Source organism: Nelusetta ayraudi, unplaced genomic scaffold, assembly GCF_046127955.1.
Source record: "Nelusetta ayraudi isolate G7.1 ecotype Tasmania unplaced genomic scaffold, CSIRO-AGI_Nayr_v1 ptg000241l, whole genome shotgun sequence".
Classification (NCBI taxonomy): domain Eukaryota; kingdom Metazoa; phylum Chordata; class Actinopteri; order Tetraodontiformes; family Monacanthidae; genus Nelusetta; species Nelusetta ayraudi.
This window is the reverse complement of record NW_027466290.1, coordinates 38,693-59,138: the sequence shown is the minus strand read 5'-3', so window position 1 is coordinate 59,138 and position 20,446 is coordinate 38,693. Positions and strand designations below refer to the sequence as shown.

General features: G+C 53.8%; 3 protein-coding genes across 11 annotated transcripts in view; all 3 read left to right on the top strand.

Annotated features, from left to right (window-relative positions):
- Positions 1-640: 640 nt before the first annotated feature.
- LOC142882268 (uncharacterized) lies at positions 641-6,167 on the top strand. 4 transcript variants are annotated; one of them, XM_076016922.1, is made up of 7 exons: positions 641-769; positions 1,012-1,088; positions 2,192-2,303; positions 2,879-4,207; positions 5,055-5,118; positions 5,692-5,816; positions 5,911-6,167. In XM_076016922.1, exons 2-7 carry the CDS (start codon positions 1,044-1,046, stop codon positions 5,940-5,942), a joined length of 1,707 nt encoding a protein of 568 aa, XP_075873037.1. In that variant the 5' UTR covers positions 641-769; positions 1,012-1,043; the 3' UTR covers positions 5,943-6,167. The 4 variants fall into 4 exon arrangements, with proteins under 4 accessions (XP_075873037.1, XP_075873038.1, XP_075873036.1 ...); XM_076016923.1 differs by lacking the exon at positions 641-769 and having other exon boundaries at positions 2,879-3,325; positions 3,476-4,207; XM_076016921.1 differs by lacking the exon at positions 641-769 and having other exon boundaries at positions 2,879-3,475; positions 3,524-4,207.
- Positions 6,168-6,392: 225 nt separating this feature from the next.
- ndufv3 (NADH:ubiquinone oxidoreductase subunit V3) overlaps positions 6,393-20,446 on the top strand; it is a 40,826-nt gene continuing 26,772 nt past the window's right edge. Inside the window, exons 1-5 of one of the 5 annotated variants that reach the window (XM_076016930.1) lie at positions 6,393-6,417; positions 7,237-7,318; positions 8,186-8,297; positions 8,811-9,959; positions 11,101-11,409. In XM_076016930.1, coding sequence (XP_075873045.1) covers positions 7,274-7,318; positions 8,186-8,297; positions 8,811-9,959; positions 11,101-11,252 — 1,458 coding nt within the window. In that variant the 5' untranslated portion in view covers positions 6,393-6,417; positions 7,237-7,273 and the 3' untranslated portion in view covers positions 11,253-11,409. Of the gene's footprint in view, positions 6,418-7,130; positions 7,319-8,185; positions 8,298-8,810; positions 9,960-11,100; positions 11,410-20,446 lie in introns of those variants that run through there. The other 4 variants (XM_076016933.1, XM_076016929.1, XM_076016931.1 and 1 more) reach the window with 4 other exon arrangements.
- Positions 11,638-20,436, top strand: LOC142882269 (homeobox protein PKNOX1-like). Of its 2 annotated transcripts, XM_076016925.1 has the most exons (11): positions 11,655-11,968; positions 13,797-13,913; positions 15,054-15,202; positions 15,413-15,584; positions 15,943-16,143; positions 16,247-16,367; positions 16,489-16,586; positions 16,974-17,102; positions 17,437-17,513; positions 17,755-17,921; positions 18,519-20,436. In XM_076016925.1, the coding sequence occupies exons 2-11, from the start codon at positions 13,863-13,865 to the stop codon at positions 18,752-18,754; spliced, it is 1,401 nt and encodes a 466-aa protein (XP_075873040.1). In that variant the 5' UTR covers positions 11,655-11,968; positions 13,797-13,862; the 3' UTR covers positions 18,755-20,436. The 2 variants fall into 2 exon arrangements, with proteins under 2 accessions (XP_075873039.1, XP_075873040.1); XM_076016924.1 differs by lacking the exon at positions 13,797-13,913 and having other exon boundaries at positions 11,638-11,968.

The following is a 20,446-nucleotide window of genomic DNA, read 5'->3' as shown; positions in this document are numbered from 1 at the left end:
CGTTTGGGAGCCAAAAGAGCCATCGACTCTTTTTAGTGAGCTGAGCCAAAAGAACCGGTTCTCTGAACAGAACCGGAACTCCCACCGCTAGTGGACCGGAGTCGACCCACCACTTCTCTCCTCACAAGCCCACCCCTGCCAGCGGCACGCTTGTTGCGCGTGTGGACGTATGCATCGCGCGACAGGCTGGAGAAGAGCGCGCCGACTCGGTCCGTCGCGCACAAATGACGTCAGCGACAAAAACAACGCCACACGCCCCCTTCGCCGGGAAAGAACAGAATGTACACAAGTGCTGCTGCTGCTGGTGGTGGTGGTGGTGAACTAACCGGCGGCTCGTGACAGAGAGCGCGATTTGAGTGTGAAACAGCGGAGAGTGACTCTGTTCACCGACTCACAACAACGACACAACTTCTTGAATGACAAACCGCCGCTCACGGCGTGAGCTTGGCTTCAAACTACCGAGGGAAATTTGAGTTGGAGGAGAAAAATATCAAAGTGAACACGGATGAGTCTCACTGAGGGGGAGAGGGGGGGGGGGTTATATGCATATTAATCAACCACAGCGGCTATAGACGCCACTCAATGATGGTTGATCATGAATGACTCTGTGTGCGTGTGCGTGCTCCAGGGAGGAGGGGTGGGGGGTGTTACATAAAAGGAGGTGAACATGCAGCAGCAGCAGCAGCAGCTACACTGACCTCCGGACACGCGGCTTGCTCGCGCGCTCTCTCTCTCTCACACACACAGACTCACCGACTCACTCACTCAGGTATTTAATCAATCATTTTCTTTATCATCGATCAGAAGCATGATTGACGGCTGTCACACAGTGATGGGGCGCGAGGCGGCCGTGCTCGTTTGATGAGCAACAGCCGCATCTTTGCGCTGCATAACGGCTGTTTGTGGGTTTTTTGTGTGTGTGTGTGTTTAAGCGTTTGTCGTGTTTTTGTGACTGTTGCGTTGTTATTGTGTGTGTGTGTGTGTGTGTGTGTGTGTGTGTTGACGCTGCAGTCGTCAGTGGAGCAGCGAGCAGCGACGGGAAGATGGCGGCGTCCCTGCTGAGGATCGGGCGGCTCGGCGGCGTCAAGGTAAAACCACCGCTGCACTCTCCACGAGCTACACAGGACCGAGCAAAGGTCCTGAATTACCATAGAACCCCGGAGAAATGCGCCGAGATGTGCATCGGTATGTGTCTGTTTTTTTTTTTTTTTGTTTTTTTTTGACACAACCTTTACTTTGTTTAAAAAAAAAAAAAAAGTGATTAAAATGATGTTTAACGTTGTGATCTGTTTGAGAATCAGTCGTCGATTTAGTGCCGCTGTAGAGAATTAATTGGCGACTGTACACCACTTTTCTTCTTTTTTTTTTTTGCACTTGAGTGCTGAAACTTTATTTGTTGTTGTTGTTGTTGTTGTTGTTTACCTGCGGCTGACAGATGTGTATGACAGTGCGACAACAGAGTAAACACACTGGAATAAACTAGACTCCAGCAGCGGGTAACATCGCAGCAGCAGCAGCAGGTAGTTGCTGCAGGTGGAGATGATGATTAGCATAGCAACAAAAGCCCAGCCAGCTTTACAGCAAGCGACAGTTAAAATAACAGCAGGAGTTGGCAGACTGTGTGAGCTAACTGACTAGCATCGGGCTAAGCTCGCCAACCAGGTGTGTTTTCAGCACATATCAGTCTGAACTAAATGGCCATCATGAAGGCCTCTGTCGCCCCCTGGAGACTGGCTGAGGTGTGGTTCATACGCCCCTCCCCCTTTTGTTGCGGCTACTGAGACAAACCAGAATTCTGTGCGGTGACGCCGACATGTCATTTGGTTGTTATTGCACTGAGACCTGGGAGTTGCTCTTCTGAGGCCCGAGACCCGGGAGTTGCTCCTCTGAGACCCGGGAGTTGCTCCTCTGAGACCCGGGAGTTGCTCCTCTGAGACCCGGGAGTTGCTCCTCTGAGGCCCGAGACCCAGGAGTTGCTCCTCTGAGACCTGGGAGTTGCACTGAGGCCTGGGAGTTGCTCCTCTGAGACCTGCTGCACGGTGCAAAAACAAACTCCGACTCTGAGGACAAATAATTGACTTCCTGTCAGCATGCCGAGCGGCGCGTCACCCGTTCAGAGACTGGCGGGATGTTTTTTCTTGGCTCGAGGAGCCGGGACCTCCTGGGTGGTGACAGTGCGACTGTGCTGCAGTGTTTGCAGGCTGACGGCTGGTGCGCGCTGAGACGAGCGCCCGCGGCGCCTGCGGTGGCCTTCAGCAGCAAGACGGGAGGCTCCAAGAAGTCGTCCAAGAAGACGAGCTCAGGTAGGCGTGAGCGCACCGCCGCACCTGGAACCACAGTGTCACAGCAGGACCACCTCTCCTGCGTCTGAAGGAAGCTTGACGTTTGCTTCGAAAGGAAGACACAGGCTGCCTGTGTTTTTTACTGTTGCGTATGCTAAGGTCAAGTCAATTTTATTTGTCAATTTCAGCCGTATGTACAAGACGTGCAGAGTAATTGAAAAGGCGTTTCTCTCGTGCCCACAGTGCAGAAACATAAACATGCGTTAAAAAGTTTAAAAAGGGAGAGAAACATACTAAAAACATACATAAAATGTAGGAGGAGGTATTTTTAAAACAGCAGCAGATATTTTAAGTGCAATGATAGAGCAGCATTGTTGGCAAGTTTTAATCGTTTTTAAAAAAAAAATCATAAATCAGGCTGAATTTTTACACGCTGGGCCTTTTCATAAAATCACATTTTCTATATTTGTTCCACTTGCGACAGGTTTTTAATGTTTCCCACCTCTTCTTTCTCCATGAACCACCTGACCGGGCAACACCGCCCCCTTGTGCGCCTGCGTGTTAATGCGTTGTGTTGCTGTGTCTGCTCACTCTAGACAAACAGCAGGCCAAAACTTACTTCGATATTGAGAAACTGGTCCAGCACAAGACGTACGACTTCCCCAAGAAGGGCATCCCCACGCCAGCCGTCGCCGCCGCCGCAGCAGCGGCAGCAGCCGAGGCTGCGGCTGCGGTGGCTGCAGCGCCCCCTGCTGCTGCTTCCGTGGTCGACGCTGTTCTGGAAGCAGCGGCGGTGGAGGCGGCCGGAGCTGCACCTGTCATGGAGGCCGTGGTGGACGTAGTGGCAGAGGCCGTGGCCGGAGCTGCTCCTGTAGTGGAAGCTGTGGTGGAAGCTGTGGTGGAGCTCGTACCATCGGTACCAGTGGAACCAGTGGTCCTGGTCATGGCTGAAGCTGCTCCAGTGGTTGAGGTCGTTGTGGAAGCTGCTGCTGCTGCTGCTGCTGCTGCTGCAGCACCACCACCACCAACAGCTCAACCTCCTGCTGAACCAGTTGTAGAAGCGGCACCAGAACCAGTGGTAGAAGCCGCACCAGTTGTAGAAGCGGCACCAGAACCAGTGGTAGAAGCCGCACCAGTTGTAGAAGCGGCACCAGAACCAGTGGTAGAAGCCGCACCAGTTGTAGAAGCGACACCTGAACCAGTTGCAGAAGCGGCACCAGTTGTAGAAGCGGCACCGGAACCAGTTGTAGAAGCGGCACCGGAACCAGTTGTAGAAGCGGCACCGGAACCAGTTGCAGAAGCAGCACCGGAACAAATTGCAGAAGCTGCACCAGTGGTAGAAGCTGCACCAGTGGTAGAAGCGGCACCAGAACCAGTGGTAGAAGCGGCACCGGCACCAGTTGCAGAAGCGGCACCAGTTGCAGAAGAGGCACCAGAACCAGTGGTAGAAGCGGCACCGGAACCAGTTGCAGAAGCGGCACCAGTTGCAGAAGAGGCACCAGTGGTAGAAGTGGCACCGGAACCAGTTGCAGAAGCGGCACCAGTTGCAGAACAGGCACCAGAACCAGTTGTAGAAGCGTCACCGGAACCAGTTGCAGAAGCGTCACCGGAACCAGTTGCAGAAGCGTCACCAGAACCAGTTGTAGAAGCGTCACCAGAACCAGTTGTAGAAGCGGCACCAGAACCAGTTGCAGAAGCTGAACCAGTTGCAGAAGCGGCACCGGAACCAGTTGCAGAAGCTGCACCAGTGGTAGAAGCAGCACCAGAACCTGTTGTAGAAGCTGCTCCTGCAGAGACCATCCCAGAGCCAGCAGCAGAAGCTGCCACACCAGCAGAGGGCGCCGATGAGCTGGTGGATGCAGCGCCTGCGGTGGCTGAAGCTGCAGCGGAGGAGTTGCAGACAGAACCGGTCCAACCACTTGAGGGTACACCGTGCAACCACTACCCCCTCCCCCTCTCCCCGACCTCTTGACCTCTGACCTCCTCCCAGTCCTCCCAGTCCTCCTCTTCCTCTCTATGGAGCCTCCCTGTGGTCATGTGACCTGAGAACAGCTGTCGGTCTTGAGTGTCGGGATGAGCTGTGAACGTGACAACCGCTGCTGTCCCTCCTAACGTACTGACCTCACTCACCCCTGTCCCCTGGACCTAGCGCTGCTAGCCTAGCCTAGCCTAGCCTAGCCTAGCCTATGATGCATGTCCTCCTTCTTGCACAGGTCCTCACTACTCTGTTTGCTGGCATGGCTCCTCTCTAACACCTGCCTGCCAACACCACCCTCTGACCCTCTGACCTTCTGCTCCACACACTTCTCCACCACCCGGCCACTCGGTCTCCTGTTCTCCCCGTCGTTCTTCAGGGGTTTTTGTGTCTGCATGTTCAGCGGCGATTCGACGGTTGGCCGTCTGCCTCGGTTCCGCTAAGGATAAAAGAATGAAAAGTGCCTCCTAGTGGTTGGACAATGTCATGTGTTTCTTTTTCATCCCTCCTCCCATGTGAAGGACACTCGAAGATGGATCCCTCACTTTTTGTTCACCACGTTTCTGGTTGAGGGTCTCACTCTCTGTACTTTTTGTTAGCTGTGTTTGTTAGCCCGTTAGCCCGTCCACTGATCTTTCTTCACTCTGTAGTTACCACCTCTGCCCACCAGGTGCTTTTCTGTGCATGAGGGTTGTGGATGTTTGGGGTAGATGGTTTCCAGAAGGATGCCCCCTGGTGTTGGAACTAATGGGACTTTGTTCTTGTGTCTTTCTCCCTGTCTCTTCTTGGCCCCTCAGCTCAAATGGACCCCATTCAGAAGCTCTTCCTGGACTCCATACGCCAGTACTCCTCCAGGAGCCAGTAAGTCTGACCCTGAAGTCCAGGTCCAGGTTTGCTCAGTGTCAAGGGCGGCTAAACCAGCAGACCACTGCTTTACATTTGAGCCTATTTAAATTTGATAATAATTTGATATATACGACACACAACATTTATTCATATACACATTGAAACGTTGAATATACTTGTGTGTCTTTCTGTGTTTGAATTATTTATTTCTATATGTCTTCATTTATATTGAGAGCTTTGTTTTTCACCCTGCAACTCACCCTGGCCTGTCTGACACTCTGGATACTTCTATCTGTCTCTATACCTCTCTCTATCTATCTATCTCTCCCTCCATTTTTTTGTATTTCCTTTTGACCCCAACTGGTCAGAGGCCAGATGACCTCTGGAGTTCTGGATCTGCTCCAGGTTTCTTCCCACTACAGGGCAGTTCTTCCTGCCCACTGTTGCCCCCTGCTGCTCTGGAGGGTTCAGTTCACTTGGTGTTCCTCTGAGACGCTGCTGGCTGTGATTTAGTGCTGAAACAAATAAAGGTTGTTTGATGGAAGTGAAGCGGTGCGGGGCAGCTGACGGCTGTGGCTCCCCCTGCAGGACAACCGGGGGACTGGTGGACGCCGGTGCAGAGTATGAGAAGGCCCTGGCCGAGGAGGTGGCCAAGCTGCAGAGGCTGTACGGCGGCGGAGACCTCAACTCCTTCCCAGAGTTCACATTCACAGGTGAGCCCCGCCCCCCTGGCTGAGCCCCGCCCCCTGTCTCCTTACTGTCACTTCAGACCACCCATCGCGTGTGTGTGTGTGTGTTCTCTTCCAGAGCCCATGCTGGATGAAGTCTCTAAGAAGTGAGCGTGTGGACGCTGTGACCAGTGTTTTTTCTACTCTTGCCCTGCGCTTCCTGTCGGTGTCGACCCCCAGTGTGTCCAGTCGGCCTCCAGTCGGCCTCCATCCAGCCTCCTGTGTGACGTAGATCTTTTTCAAGGGACAGACAAAGGGATGTTCAGAGCTGTGAAATAAGCTGTGTGTAGATGAATCTGTGGCTCGGCTATAAAAAAAAAAAGAAAAATAAATAAATTCTAGTTGTCATATGTGTTTGTGTGTATTCGCCTTGTTTACTACATGAACGTGACACAAATAAAGTTCATTATTTTCCGCGTGAGGGGGAAAAGTGGTCAATAGTGCCTCCCAGTGGCATTGTATAGGTAACACCACACTGCCTGTCAATAGAGCGGTGGTGGCCCAACTGTATGACTGGTTGGTAAACAGTGGGTTCCCCAGCGTGCCAGAGGGGGGGAGTGGAGCAGCAGGTGTATGGAGTGTTTTGGTGAGCCACCTCATAGGAGGAAACAATCTATCCTGGGATATCATGGAGAAAACATGTTGCTTTATTATGGTTTGGCTCTTTATTGAAATGACTCTGAAAACACCGGTGGGAAATGGATGAAACGGAGCTATTTTATCACTGACTTCGACGGGCCGGATTAAAAAAAACTTTACGGGCCGCATTTGGCCCCTGTGCCACAGTTTGCCCATGCCTGATATAGACTATGCTAAAAATATGCTTCAGTACCGGTGACGATGTATCGAAGCGAGTTTTCTACTGCCAGAGTTCTAGTGTAGTTGGTCCTCAGTGGTTGACGTTAAATGATATTAAATACCAGTTATTATTAGCGCAACCTACGCCGTTGTCTCACCGCAATTCAAAAAGCGCAGCAGTCGCTGAGGCAGAATGAGTAAAGGAGGAAGGTTCCGGGCGGATGTTGGTTCTGACCCGCCGGTTGAAAACAGAGGACCGCGCCCGCGGTTCGAACTCCTGGCCCGCGAACCGGTGGAGTTGACCGTACAGACAAAGTAGGGAAGTAACCGCTGAGCTAAACCTCCGCGGAGGTGTAGGCGGCGATTCTGCTACATGAAGATAAACTCCCGAAGTGACGTCACAGCTTCAGGTTGACACCTGTAATACACGTGTGAAGGGATCCTTTTTATTTATATTTATTTATTTATTTATTTATTTATTTATTTATTTATTTATTAAATTACGTACATCCTTTGTGTTGATGTAAATAGCATCTTCTTCGTCCACGGTGCTGTTGGTCCTGAGATATCCGCTCTTCACGGCGGAACCTTCGTACTTTCCTTTCAGTGTTTCTGACCGGAAGCCTTAGAGGAAGGGACACAAGATGGCGACCTTGTTGCTGCGGACAGGGCGACTGGCTTCCCTCAAGGTAATCACCCCAGTTTGCTCGGAAACGTTTCGCCGGCGTGTTTTTTCCGACACGACACAAAGTGACAGAGCAGCGGGCAGCTTGTCAGCCGTCCGGAAGTGGAGGAGCTGCGGCCGGAAAGGCGTCTGTCCCCGTGGAGCCGAGCAGGGGAGACACCTGCCGATCCTTGTTTTTAATGGCAACGTTTGATCATTTAAAACAGACCTGGACGAACTGCGGCTCGTTGGGCGTTTTAATCAGGCCGAAAAACGATTTAAACCAAAGTAAACAGAATTTAAAGAAATTATATTAATAAAAAGTAAGTCGTAAAACAGCTGTTTTCTCCATGTTTCCAGTGTTTCCAAAGTCATTTCAATAAAGAGCTAAACACCCTGGTGTGGCTTCAAAGACACTGGTTTGGTTGCAACTTTGCTTTGCTTCGCTTCATTTTCCATTGACATTAAGTTTTCTCCATAATATCCCAGGAGAGATTGTTTGCCTCCTATGAGGTTGGCTCACCAGAACACTGCATCCACCTGCTGCTGCTCCAGCAAATCGAACGAGCTAATGCTGTCACATGACCTGCTCCAACAAACCGACGTGTATATTTGAGTCATTCTGGTGCCTTCAGTCTGATACCATCAGTCCTGCTTATTTGTTTTTCTTCTGTTTCATTTGCACATAACTAAAAAATTTTTTTCAAAACAACGAATAATGTTTTGCCTCATTTAACGTCTCTGTCACACATCCAACGGATGAAACCACTGTGGTTGCACACGAGCTCCCCGACAAGACAACTGCAGCGCTCGTTAGGCGGCTATTCCCCAGCTGTTGGTTGTGTTCTTTGCTGAGCTGGTTGCGTTGTTGTTGTTCACCTCATAGGTGCAGCTCCTGCACTCGGAGCGCTGGGCCGTCCTGAGGAGCCGACCGGCCGCTCCGCTCTGCACGCAGCCTGAGGAACCTCCACACACTCCCAGGAGGAAGCCGAGTGAGAGCAAGAGTAAGAGAGCTGCTTCACACTGCGCTCACTCACCATCACGCAGCGTCTCGATGCTGTAGCGGCTACTTTTATTAGCGCTTGCTATTATTGATGCTTCTCTTGCCTTCATCTCTCCGTCTGGAGCTCGGAGCTCTTCAGGAAGTAGAACCACAATCTGGACCAATCAAATTCCTTTCCAGCTCTCACATGTCTTTGATCTTTCAGCAACAGTTGTGTCTCTGACGCAAATTGCTGTCAAACGGTTCTCAATTTTCCTTCTGTTTTTTTTTTTGTTACTTTACTTGGAAAGTGAGTTGCGTTGTGTTCCGTGCAGCTTCCCAACATTCCCAACATTCCCACTCTTGGCTCTCAGACAGCCTACCTTCAAAAATCACCCTGGAAAAGGATCCGCAGGACTGCAGTTGTGTTGCACAAAGACAATGACGACCTTGACCTTGACCTTGACCTACAGCTCAGCTCAGTGTTGCGTTGTGTTGCGTTGTGCTGTAACTGCTGTTGTGTGGTTCTCCTCAGCAGCAGAGACTCTGGAGCAGCGAGCCGCCCTGCTTACCCACCGGACCACCGTCTCCTTCCCGCCTAAACTCTCCCACCCTGCTGCTCCTCCTCCTGCACCTCCTGCTGCTCAGTCCCTCAGTTCAGCTGCAGCAGCAGCAGCAGCAGCAGCCGGCCCCACTGCCTCGGCCTCCCAGCAGGGGGCAGCAGACACGGTGGCTGACACAGCTCCACCTCCACCTACCCAGGCCACTGCTCCACCTCCGGCTCGCTCCGAGGCAGCTGACGGGTCCTCCTCCTCCTCCTCCTCCTCCAGCGACTCGGACTCTGATTCCGACTCGGACTCGGACTCGGACTCTGAGGGTGAGAAGTCCGCAGAGAAGATCTCAGCTCCAGCGCACATCCAGGAAGTCTCACCAGAACCCAGAGGAGATGCTGCTGCTGCTGCTGCTGCTGCTGCTGCTGCTGCTCCTGAAGTCCCGGCAGATCCACCTGGTGATGGACCAGAGCAGCTGCTTGACTCTGCTCCCGAGATCTCAGACACCACTGCAGAAGTGGAACACGCTCCTGAAGTCACTCCAGAAGTCACTGCTGATGCTGCTGCTGGTGACGATGTCGCAGAGGCTGCTGAAGCTGTGGCAGAAGCCCCAGCAGAAGCTCCAGTAGAAGCTGCACCTGTTGCAGCAGAAGCTCCAGTAGAAGCTCCAGAAGAAGCTGCAGCAGAAGCTGCACCTGTTGCAGCAGAAGCTCCACCAGAAGCTCCAGAAGAAGCTGCAGCAGAAGCTGCAGCAGAACCTCCAGAAGAAGCTGCAGCAGAAGCTCCAGAAGAAGTTGCAGCAGAAGCTCCAGCAGAAGCTGCACCTGTTGCAGCAGAAGCTCCATTAGAAGCTCCCCCACAGTCTGCTCCTCAGGCTGCAGAAGATGGATCTGCTGAAGCTGCTGCAGCTCCTCCAAAAGATGCTCCTGTGGAGGCCGCAGAAGATGCAGCAGCAGCTGCTGGTCCTGAGGCTCCGGCTCCTGAAGGGGGCGCTGCTGAGGAGCTGGTGGACGTGGCTCCGGCTCCTGAAGGGGGCGCCGCTGAGGAGCTGGTGGACGTGGCTCCGGTCCTAGCAGGAGCTGCTGAGGAGGAGCTGCAGGTGGAGGAGGCGGCCCCAGTGGAACCAGCTCAGGGTACAGACCACACCCACAACCCCTCCCCCCTCTGTAGCCTCCACTGATGAAGGGAGGGGCCAGTCTGTCTCCACACACACACACACTCCTCATGCACGACGTGGACATTTCTGTGTCTTGTTCTCTGCTCTGTTTCCTTGGCCCCGCCCCCCTCCGACAGGGAGGGGGCGGGCCCTGCCTGTGGCTAACAGCTAACGGCTAACTGCTTGTCCCTGTTTCCTGCTGCTGAAGTGCAGCAGCCCAGACTGTGAACACCTGCTGCTGCTGCTGTGGCTCGTCTGCGTGCTGCCAGATACAGTGTGGAGTCCATGTTGAGCCGTCAGCTGGTCGCACCGTCATGTGACCTCAGACAGACAGACAGACAGACAGACAGACAGACAGTTCCACCACAGCTCTCGGTCCTCACGGCTGTCCGTCTTTCTACTGAGCATGTGCAGTGGCGCCACCTTCTGGACTGGATCCCTGCTGCCTGCCTCCTCCTCCTCCTCCTCCTCCTCCTCCTCCTCCTCCTCCTCTAACTGATCTTGACTTGGATGATGAATGAGAAGCTGTGAAATGTTCTTCTTGTTGTCTCTGGAGTTTCTCCTGCCTTTGGTTGACACACACACACACACACACACACACACACACACACACACACAGGTGGATGAAGTCAGTGTGTAAAGAGGTTTGAAGTGACTCTGACCCCCCCCCCCCCCTCCCCCTGTCCGTCCGTCTGTCTGTCTGTCTGCATGTTAACCTTCTCACGTGGTGGTGACCTTTGATCCTTTCACACCAGTGCGTCTCAGCGCCCTGGTGGGAGGAGGTGGGGGGTGAAGGGGGGGGGGGGGCACAGAGGAAATGATGCCCCGCCGTAAAGCCCCTCCTCCTCTGTCTGCATGTGTGAAGACGTCAACACTGCGCTGGGTTCCTTCGAGAGAGCCTTTCAAACATATTTCAAAACTAATCCACACCAACAAGATGTTTGAGACTCTGAGGGGGAATTTTATCTTCATGTGAGGTGAATCTTGACGTCTTCTCATGGTGTTTCTGCCTCTGTGTGTGTGTGTGTGTGTGTGTGTGTGTGTGTGTGTGTGTGTGTGTGTGTGTGTGTGTGTGTGTGTGTGTGTGTGTGTGTGTGTGTGTGTGTGTTCCCCTGCAGAGGCAGCAGCAGCAGCGGAGCCGGAGGAGCCGTACGACGGCAGCACCTACAAGAACCTCCAGCACCACAGCTACAACCCCTTCACCTTCGCCGACCTGGACGTGGAGATGGCCAAGTATCGGCTCCCGCAGCCGTCGGCCGGCCGCCACTAGGCCCCGCCCCCAACCCCCCCACACACCCACCGCCGACCTCACACCTCTTGTTGGAAATGAAAGGGACGGTGTGGCCCCTCCTCTGTACACCCTGTAAATGTGTGTGAGACGCTGCTGACGGCGTATTAATAACCCTAATAAAGTGCAGCAGTGAGAAGCCGAGTGTGAAGCTGTGATTCACTGCGTGTTAAAGGCTCGTGGGCCCGGATCAGAAGCTTCTTGTGTCTCTCTCAGTCTCCCGGCCTTCAGGCGCTGGTTTCAATAGAGCTGAGTGAGCAGAGTTGAGCTGCATCCCTTTCTATTTTAATCACCCCGCTCTCTCTTTGCTGTCTTGTGGCCTGCAGCGGCTTCACAGTCACAGTCACAATCTTTCATCCAGCTGCATTCGTTCTAGAAGAAGAAGCAGGAGCAGGAGGAGGAGGAGGAGGAGGATAAGTCACGTGTCTCTGCTGGTATGTTGGGACAATAAACATCATGAGGTTGTGAAGACAACACGCGTTAATTAGGGCAGCGATCGGCGGATGGATACCCCCCCCCCCTCCTCCCGCTGGGACTCCTCAGGCAGCCGCGGCAGGCGGAGACGTCATGTCTCCGCCCACCTCGTGAATATTCATGAGCCGAGCGCCCCTGCGTGCCCTTACGCGATGACGCCACGCGACAACTGCGGGTCCCGATTGCTGCAGCCGCTTGTCAGTGTGACGAAGATTGGCACTCAGGTAAGCTGTCACTCAAAATCCCTCTTTTTCCACTTCCCTATCAATCAAAGCATCTGGGCCGCACGCGACTATGGCCCCGGGGGCCGAGCGAGCGCGCGGACCGCGGAGGAAGATGATGCAGTTTGGGAGAGCAGCGGCGGCGGCGGTAGCGGCGCCGGGAAGAATAAATAAAAAAAGAATGTGAATACAGTGGAGGAGGGTGGTGGCGTGGGGGGGTAAGAAATATGTCGGCGGCGTTTCGGGGGCTGAGAGAGGAAGGAAGGTGGAAAAGCGAAGGGCGAGGGAGCGAACTAGGCCCGACACTCGGCGGAGGGAGGGGAGACACGGGGCAGCTATCCTGCTGGATTGATTGACTGATGAGTGATTAGTGGGAGAACTGGCCCGGTCTGCCGGTACCGTCGCCTTTATATCACCGTGGTGGGATCATTGGCGCACCCGCCGACAGAACGGAAAGGCACGTCTGTCGTCAAGATGGTGTATTAAAGGGAAGAAAGACGTCCGAGTCGCCGCAGCTGTTATTTTTTTTTTTTCTCCCCCCCCCCCCGCTGCTCGTATCCATCCGCGGCGGGAGCAGCTAGCCAGCAGCATTAGCTTCTCTTCGCGTCTCTCTTTTTTTTGGCACTGATTTCTCTTCTAAATATGGCGCTTTCCAATGTTGGCGGCGGCGCACAAGCACAAGAAGCGTTGTTTGGGTAGCACCTAGCCTCCATGCTAATGCTAACTGTAGCTGGGGCAGCGTGCCGCCTGGAAGCCTAGCCTAGCTAGCCCTTAATAATGTGGCTAATAAACGAGGCTAGCTGGCCGAGCTCCCCGAGAATCACCACCAGGGTCGCCCCCGAATAGGCCACGACTCCCTACAAGAGTTGAAACATTCCCACGTCCTCGCCACACATCGGGAACAAGTTAGAGCTCAAAGGCTAGCGAGCTAGCTCAACCCTAGTGGGAGTGTTTCAAAGCACTTCTCAAACTAATGGTGCGATAACTAATCCGTTTAGCTGACACATCCACGTAAATATTGGAAAATCATTTGCCCGTTACTGGCCGTCTGACTCCAACACGGTCTGCTTTATTTACTGGAATAAAGACATTTCAGACGTGCGTTTTAACGGCAAGTCAGAGCAAGTTTTCAATACTTTACTCGTTTTCACCAGCGCGTTCGCCGTTGTCCTTAACAGTCACGACGGGTCATTTCCCCCTATTGTTGCTAAAGCTCATTTTAAGGGCTCCACAGTTGAAGTAGGAATGGGAATTCCGTCTCTTTTCAGAGAACCGGCGGCTCTTTTAGCTCGTCTCACTAAATAAATAAATAAATAAAAAACAGTCGCTGGCTCTTTTTTCGCTCCCAAGCGGCGGCTCAGATTTTATTATTTTTTTTGGCGCTCAACTTATTTTAATACCAAATGATGGGCCAAGATGAATGACTGGCGTTCATGATATGAACAATATTAAACATGTATTATTTCTACACTCAACATGGAACACAGTGCTGTAAAAGTGGATATAAAATACAAAAACAAACAAACACAACAATGTACAAGACAGAAGTAAAAATGTGCAAAACAAACAAAAAGCAGTATTCCGCTACAAACATTTCACTGTGTGTTAGCGTTACGTTAAGTTATTTATTAATCGGTTCATCCCGTTTCTGTTGTTCATTTCTCAATCACACAAAATCTCCTCGCTTTGGCTTCCGACACAACTGCTTTGTTGGCCAACGATCCGTCACAAAAAGCAGTGAGTGTGTGTAGTCCCAGCAGGTCACTGGGTCTCCCTGGCTGCAGCCAGCCAGCCAGCCGGCCCTAACGATGCCACTGTGTGTATTGTGCAGGAGCGCCACCTGTCTGTCCCGGCACTCTAGCATGCCCCAGTGTGTGCAGCAGCTGCAGTGAACGCCATGGCAGCCCAGTCGCTCTCCATAGACAAGTACCCCAAGGGAGAGCTGCAGGTGGGTGAGGCAGCGCCGCCCTGCTGGCCGGCCCCACATCTTACCTCTTCCCATCCCACCTGAGCGCTGTACACAGAGCGATGACATCATCACCTTCACGCCATCCCTCCATCCCCCCCCACCCCCCACCCCTCAGTCTGCAGCCACTGGGAAGCCGCGTGTGCGTGCGACACTGTGGCAGCGTCACATGACTCGTTTGTTCCATTTGATTGGTGATCGTCCAGGCAGTGCAAGCATGGACGCTCCTCAAGAGAAATATTCCACCTGAGCCGAGGGATTGTTTTCCTTTTTATTTGCTTGTCCGTGTGGAAGTCACATGGTCACATTAGGTGGGGGGGCATAATCTGTCAGTAGCGTCACATGGTCACACATCCCAGCCAGTGCCCCGGGTTCGATTCCCAGTCCAGCTAGACCAGAGGGGGGCAAACCGTTAGACTGCTGGGCCACAGTGGGTTGTACAGTGGGCCAGAGGGGGGGGGGGGGGGGGGTGTTCTGGTGAGCCACCTCATAGGAGGAGACAATCTGTCCTGGAGGAAACATGTTGCTGTAATGTCAATGGAAAATGAAGCAAAGCAAAGTTGCAAGCAAGTCAGAGTCTTTGAAGCCCCACCAGGGTGCTTAGCTCTTAGAACCACCCAGAACCACTCTAGAACCACCCAGAACCACCAGGGTGTTCAGCTCTTAGAACCACCCAGAACCACTCTAGAACCACCCAGAACCACCAGGGTGTTCAGCTCTTAGAACCACCCAGAACCACTCTAGAACCACCCAGAACCACCAGGGTGTTCAGCTCTTAGAACCTAACCCCAGCTGTTTATGACTGACGGACTGTTAATATCATTTCTTCAAGTTCATTTTAAGGGCGGGATTAAAAAGCTTTAACGGGCAAACTATGGTCCTAGAGGCCTGGGCTAGAGGTAGCGTGACGAAGTCACATGACCTGATCAGCTGCAGCGTCTTGGCACCGCAAACATCTCAGCGCCGCTTTCAGCAAAATCCAAACTTTGCTCGATTCCGTGGGATCACATGACCACACCACCACCACCACCACCACCACCCCCCCACCCCCCTCTGCAGCTGGTTGCTGCTCTTTGTTTCTCACCTCTCTCTCTCTCTCTCTCTCACCCCCCCCCCTGACAGATGCAAGGCGTGGCGACAGCGGCGTCAGCGGCGGTGGGTGACAGCGACTCGGACCACCAGTTCATCGAGGGGACGCTGCCGGAGGCACCGAGCCCGGCAGCCGCAGAGCCGCAGACGCCCATGGACGCAGACAAGTCCTCCATATACCAGTACATAGAGCAGAGCCTGCACCTCTGGCCAGCAGGGGCCGCTACTCCTCCTCCTCCTCCCCCTCCGCCTCCTCCTGCTCCTGCTCCCCCTCATCCTCCCCCTCCTCCCCCTCCTCCTCCTCCTGCTGCTGAGGAACACTGTCAGTTTAGACCAGATTCAAAAGAGCATCATGTGACCAAGTTCTGTGTGTTCTGTGCCCCCCCCCCCAGGCACCCCCTCTTCCCTCTGCTGGCGCTGCTCTTTGAGAAGTGCGAGCAGTCGACCATGAGCGCCGACTGCATCACGTCGGCCAGCTTCGACGTGGACATCGAGAACTTTGTGCGTTGCCAGGAGAAGGAGGGCAAGCCGTTCTTCAGCGACGACCCCGAGCTCGACAACCTGGTGAGGCTCCAGCGGGGGGCGCCGGCGAGGCCGGTGGGGGGCGGTGGCTTTAGAGGGGGCGAGGGAGGTGGTTGGTCTTTCTTTCCCAAATGAAACCCAGGCAGGAGACATTTGACATCACGTGGATGACCTTTGACCTGTCCAGTCAGGGTCCTGCAAGTTGGACCACACGGCTGTTGTTTTTGTTGGAAAAAACAACAACAACAACAACAACAACCTGATATCATGGAAACACAATGCAGGCGGTAGCGCTGCACAGTACTCACGCCAGGTGTGTGTGTGTGTGTGTGTGTGTGTGTGTGTGTGTGTGTGTGTGTGTGTGTGTGTGTGTGTGTGTGTGCGTGCGCTCTGCCTCCAGATGGTGAAGGCCATCCAGGTGCTGCGGATCCACCTGCTGGAGCTGGAGAAGGTCAGCGACCTCTGCAAGGACTTCTGCAGCCGCTACATCGCCTGCCTGAAGACCAAGATGAACAGCGAGACCCTGCTGAGTGCAGACCCAGGGAGCCCCTACTCCCCTGGCCCCGCCCCCATCCAGAGCTTCTCCCCCACCAAGACCCAGGTCTGCACCTCGCACACACACACACACACACACACACACACACACACACACACACACACGCCAGCAGGCCCTGACCTCCCTGACCTCTGGGACTCTGTGTCAGACCTCCAGCTCCATGTCGGGGACCCTCAGCCCCCACCAGGGCCAGATCATGGTCCCAGCCTCGGCCCTGCAGCAGGCCAACGTCACCGTCACGGCGGTCAACCCCACCCAGGTGGTCGCAGGTAGGTCGCCAGGACCCCGACCCCAGAGACCCCCAGGTCCTCCTGACCCCCCTGACCTCTGACTGCCTGTGTGTGTGTGTGTGTGTGTGTGTGTGTGTGTGTGTGTGTGTGTGTGTTCCAGGGGGCACGGTGTACCAGCCCGTCACGGTGGTCACCCCTCAGGGTCAGGTGGTCACGCAGGCTCTCTCTCCCGGGACCATACGCGTCCAGAACAACCAGGTACCGCCCCCCCCCCCCTGGCCGCGCTGCGTGTAATTGGCCGACTGACCGAAGGAAGGAAGAAAAAAAACAGCCGCGCCTCTTGTTAGTCAAGCTGCGGCCCGGGGCACCGGGAGGGGTCACTGGTTTTCCTTCTGTTTGTGGGCTCACTGTGGAAGCTGCAGCAGCACTGCTGCCCCCTGGTGGCCGAGCAGCAGAAACACCAGGGTTCCAACACACACAGAGGAATAGGAAATAAATAAAGATGATTAGATTTGATTTGGCTCCTTCACCCCACCCCCCCCCCTTCCCTCCGGTGGCCTCGTCATGTATTGCATAGAGGTGAGTTGTGTTCCCAGAATGCACCGCTTCACCACTGGGCTTGTTGTTGTTGTTGTGCTGCTGCAGCTGCAGCTGCAGTTCCACCAGGACCTCAACCTCTTCAACCACGACGACGGCTCCACCAAGAACAAGCGCGGCGTCCTGCCCAAGCACGCCACCAACGTCATGCGCTCCTGGCTCTTCCAGCACATCGGGGTGAGTCCAGGCCACGCCCACAACTCAAAGAATCCCCTCAGAGTTGCTGAAGGAATCACCGTGAAGCAGCGTGACCCTGCCGGGTGGCGACACTGTGCAGCACTGCGAGCTGGGAAAGGAGCGTTCCTGCTTGTTAATATGTTAATGATATGTTAATGAGCTGAGTGATGTCACAGGCAGGAGCGCCACGGAAACTTTACAACTTCCTCCGTCCAAGTGACCGCTAGCAGCAAGAAGTCTGGCGTCGAAACGTTGTTGCGGTTGCCTGGTGTCCAGTTCTTCTAATCCATCCATGGAGGAGACCTCACTGACCTCTGACCTCTGACCCCCTCAGCACCCGTATCCCACGGAGGATGAGAAGAAGCAGATTGCCACCCAGACCAACCTGACGCTGCTGCAGGTCAACAACTGGTGAGCACCGCCGCTGACCCCAGCTGACCCCAGCTGACCCAAACTCACCCCAGCTGACCCCAGCTGACCTCATCTGATGTGGGGTGACCTCAGCTGACCCCAGCTGACCTCACCTGACCCCAGCTGACCTCAGCCGACCCAAACTCACTCCACCTGACCTCACCTGACTCCACCTGACCCCACCTGACCTCAATGATGTGGGGTGACCACAGCTGACCCCGCCCCCTGCCGTCCCCTCCAGGTTCATCAACGCCCGCAGGAGGATCCTCCAGCCGATGTTGGACTCCAGCTCCTCAGAGTCGGCCAACAAGACCAAGAAGAAGACGCCTCAGAACCGACCGCTGCAGCGCTTCTGGCCCGACTCCATCGCAGCAGGAGGCCCCGGCCAGCAGGTCACCATGGCTGACGGTAGGCGCTGACCCCTGACCCATGACACCTGACCCTGCTGCCCAGGGCTGCAACTAAGGACTGTTTTAATAGCCGACGAGTCACCGACTAATCTGATAATTATTAAATGTTTCTTACGTTCAGCATGAGGCGGCTTTAATGACAAGAAATACAAGAAAGACGCTTCCTGAATGAAAAGTCATCTTTCTTTGCTGCTGATTGGCTGCGTCATACAGAAAGTCAATAAGTCAACGTTTCATAGCATCAAGCTAACCATTGGTTCTCCATCCAACGATGGCGTTGGATGTTCAAATAAGTAAAAACCCTGCGTTGAAAACTGAATATTTGATGTGAAGTTTTAACACTTGAATTTATACGTGGTGTCTTTGCCAGTAGGTGGCGCTAATTTCAGCTGACTTCCCAGGATGCTTTGCAGCAGCACGCAAAGCATCCTGGGATACAGGAGGAGGTGAAGGATAGTAGCGGTGCAGCCTTGGAATGGGCTAACTGTGTGTGTGTGTGTGTGTGTGTGTGTGTGTGTGTGTGTGTGTGTGTGTGTGTGTGTGTGTGTGTGTGTGTGTGTGTGTGTGTGTGTGTGTGTGTGTGTGCCCCCTGCAGGCACCATGGTGACCATGGTCAGCGAGGGCCTGCAGAGCCTGTCGTCGGCCGGCGCCACGCTGGCGGTGCAGCAGGTGATGCTGGGAGGTCACAGCGAGGACGAGTCGGGGGAGAGCGGCGGCGAGGAGGGCGAGGAGGAGGAGGAAGAGGAGGAGGAGGAGGAGGAGGAAGAGGAGGAGCATGGGGGCGGGGGCCTGGCCGGGCTGGGCCTGGAGCACAGCCACTCACTGCAGTAGAACACACACACACACACACACACACACACACGTTGAGCACAAACGGCAGGACGAGTGGCGACCCCTGCCGCGACCCCTGCCGCGACCCCTGTGGCGAGCTTCCGCTCGCCGCCCTCCGGTGGAGAAACCTTTTCTAAACACGTTGGCCTGACGTTGCCAGAGCACTTTTTTTGTATATTTAAGCTCGAAAAGATAAAAATCAAAGGAATGAAAGAAGAAGAAAAAGTAACGAGACGTGTTCAAAACACTCTGTAAGCCCCGCCCCCTCCCTTGGCCCCGCCCCCTCCCCCCACTCTGGATGCCAACATGTGCAAGTTGTATCTGTTAAGGATTTTGTCTTGACTTTTTTTGCATGCTTGTGTTTGAGTTGGATGTGCCGCACTCTTTAACGACTGACTCCGCCCTCAGCGCCCCCTGGAGGCCCGGTGGAGGAAATGAAAAACACACACACACACACACACACACAGAGGAGAGAGATGCTTATTTTTATATACAAACATGGAAGTAGTGGTTTTTGTTTGTTTGATGGTTTGATTTTTCTGTGTGTTTCCTCCTGTTTTGTAATGAGGGATGTTTCTGTACAGATTGATAATTAAAACTCCGCCCTGTTTTTTTCAGGGATACTTTGAAGTTTTCTAAGAAAAATAACAGAAAAAAAGTCAAATTGAATCATGATGAAAGCTGTTATTTCAATTGGTTTTAAACAGGACTAATAATAATAATAATAATAATAATAATAAGGCCTTATGATTGTTGTTGTTGTTGTTGTTGTTATCTGAGTTCTTTCCTGAAGAATTTCCACCAAGAAGCACAAAAAAAAGCTCAAGCGTGCGGCCGGCAGACCAGTGACGCTGAACTGCAGCGGTGGCGGTGGCTGCGTACCTGGCGCCCGACTGCCCCCCCCCCCCAAAAAAAAAGAAAAAAAGAAAAAGATTTTCAACAGAGGTGTCCACCAGGGGGCGACGGCGGCAGCGTTCACGGATGTCCAGGAGCGCCGCCGCTGCTGCTGCAGAGCGTCACCTAGTGGGCGTGTCCTAGAGGTCAGGTGACCCAGACACACACACACACACACACACACACACACACACACTGGCTGTGAGTTCTGCACCCCTTTTCCTGCCCCCCCCACCACTGACCTTTGACCCACTTGCAGCCTCATTGTTTATACCATTTTCATGCCAACTCATGTGGGCGTGGCCTGGCGGTGTGGGCGTGGCCTTCTCTCAGTGCACAATCACACAAACACGCCGCCGACCAGCCAATCAGGACGCCCGAGTGGCGGCGGCAGGTGTGTTGTTGTTTTTTCTTTGCGCGTGTCTTTATTTGGACTGTGGAGGCGCAGCTGAGTGCTGCCCCCTGGTGGCCACACACACACACACACACTCAGTGCGTCCTACAGACTGTTGTTTTTGCTTCTTTCTTTTTGTTTTATCCTGACCGTCGCTGCAAAAAACAACAACATATAAACCCCCAAAGTGGATCAGGGCTCCTGTCTGAAGGCAGTGGGCGGGGCCTCAGCGGTGGGCGGGGCCTCGGCTCCTCACTCGCATCCGTTTTGTTTTTTCTTTGCTTTTTTTTCTGAAGTCTTCTTCTGTTGCTCCTCCTCCTCCTTCTTCTTCATGTGTCTCTGCTCTGGTTTGGCCTCAGAGTTTCTATTTTGGAATAAACCACGGCTGACTCTGCTCCGGCTCC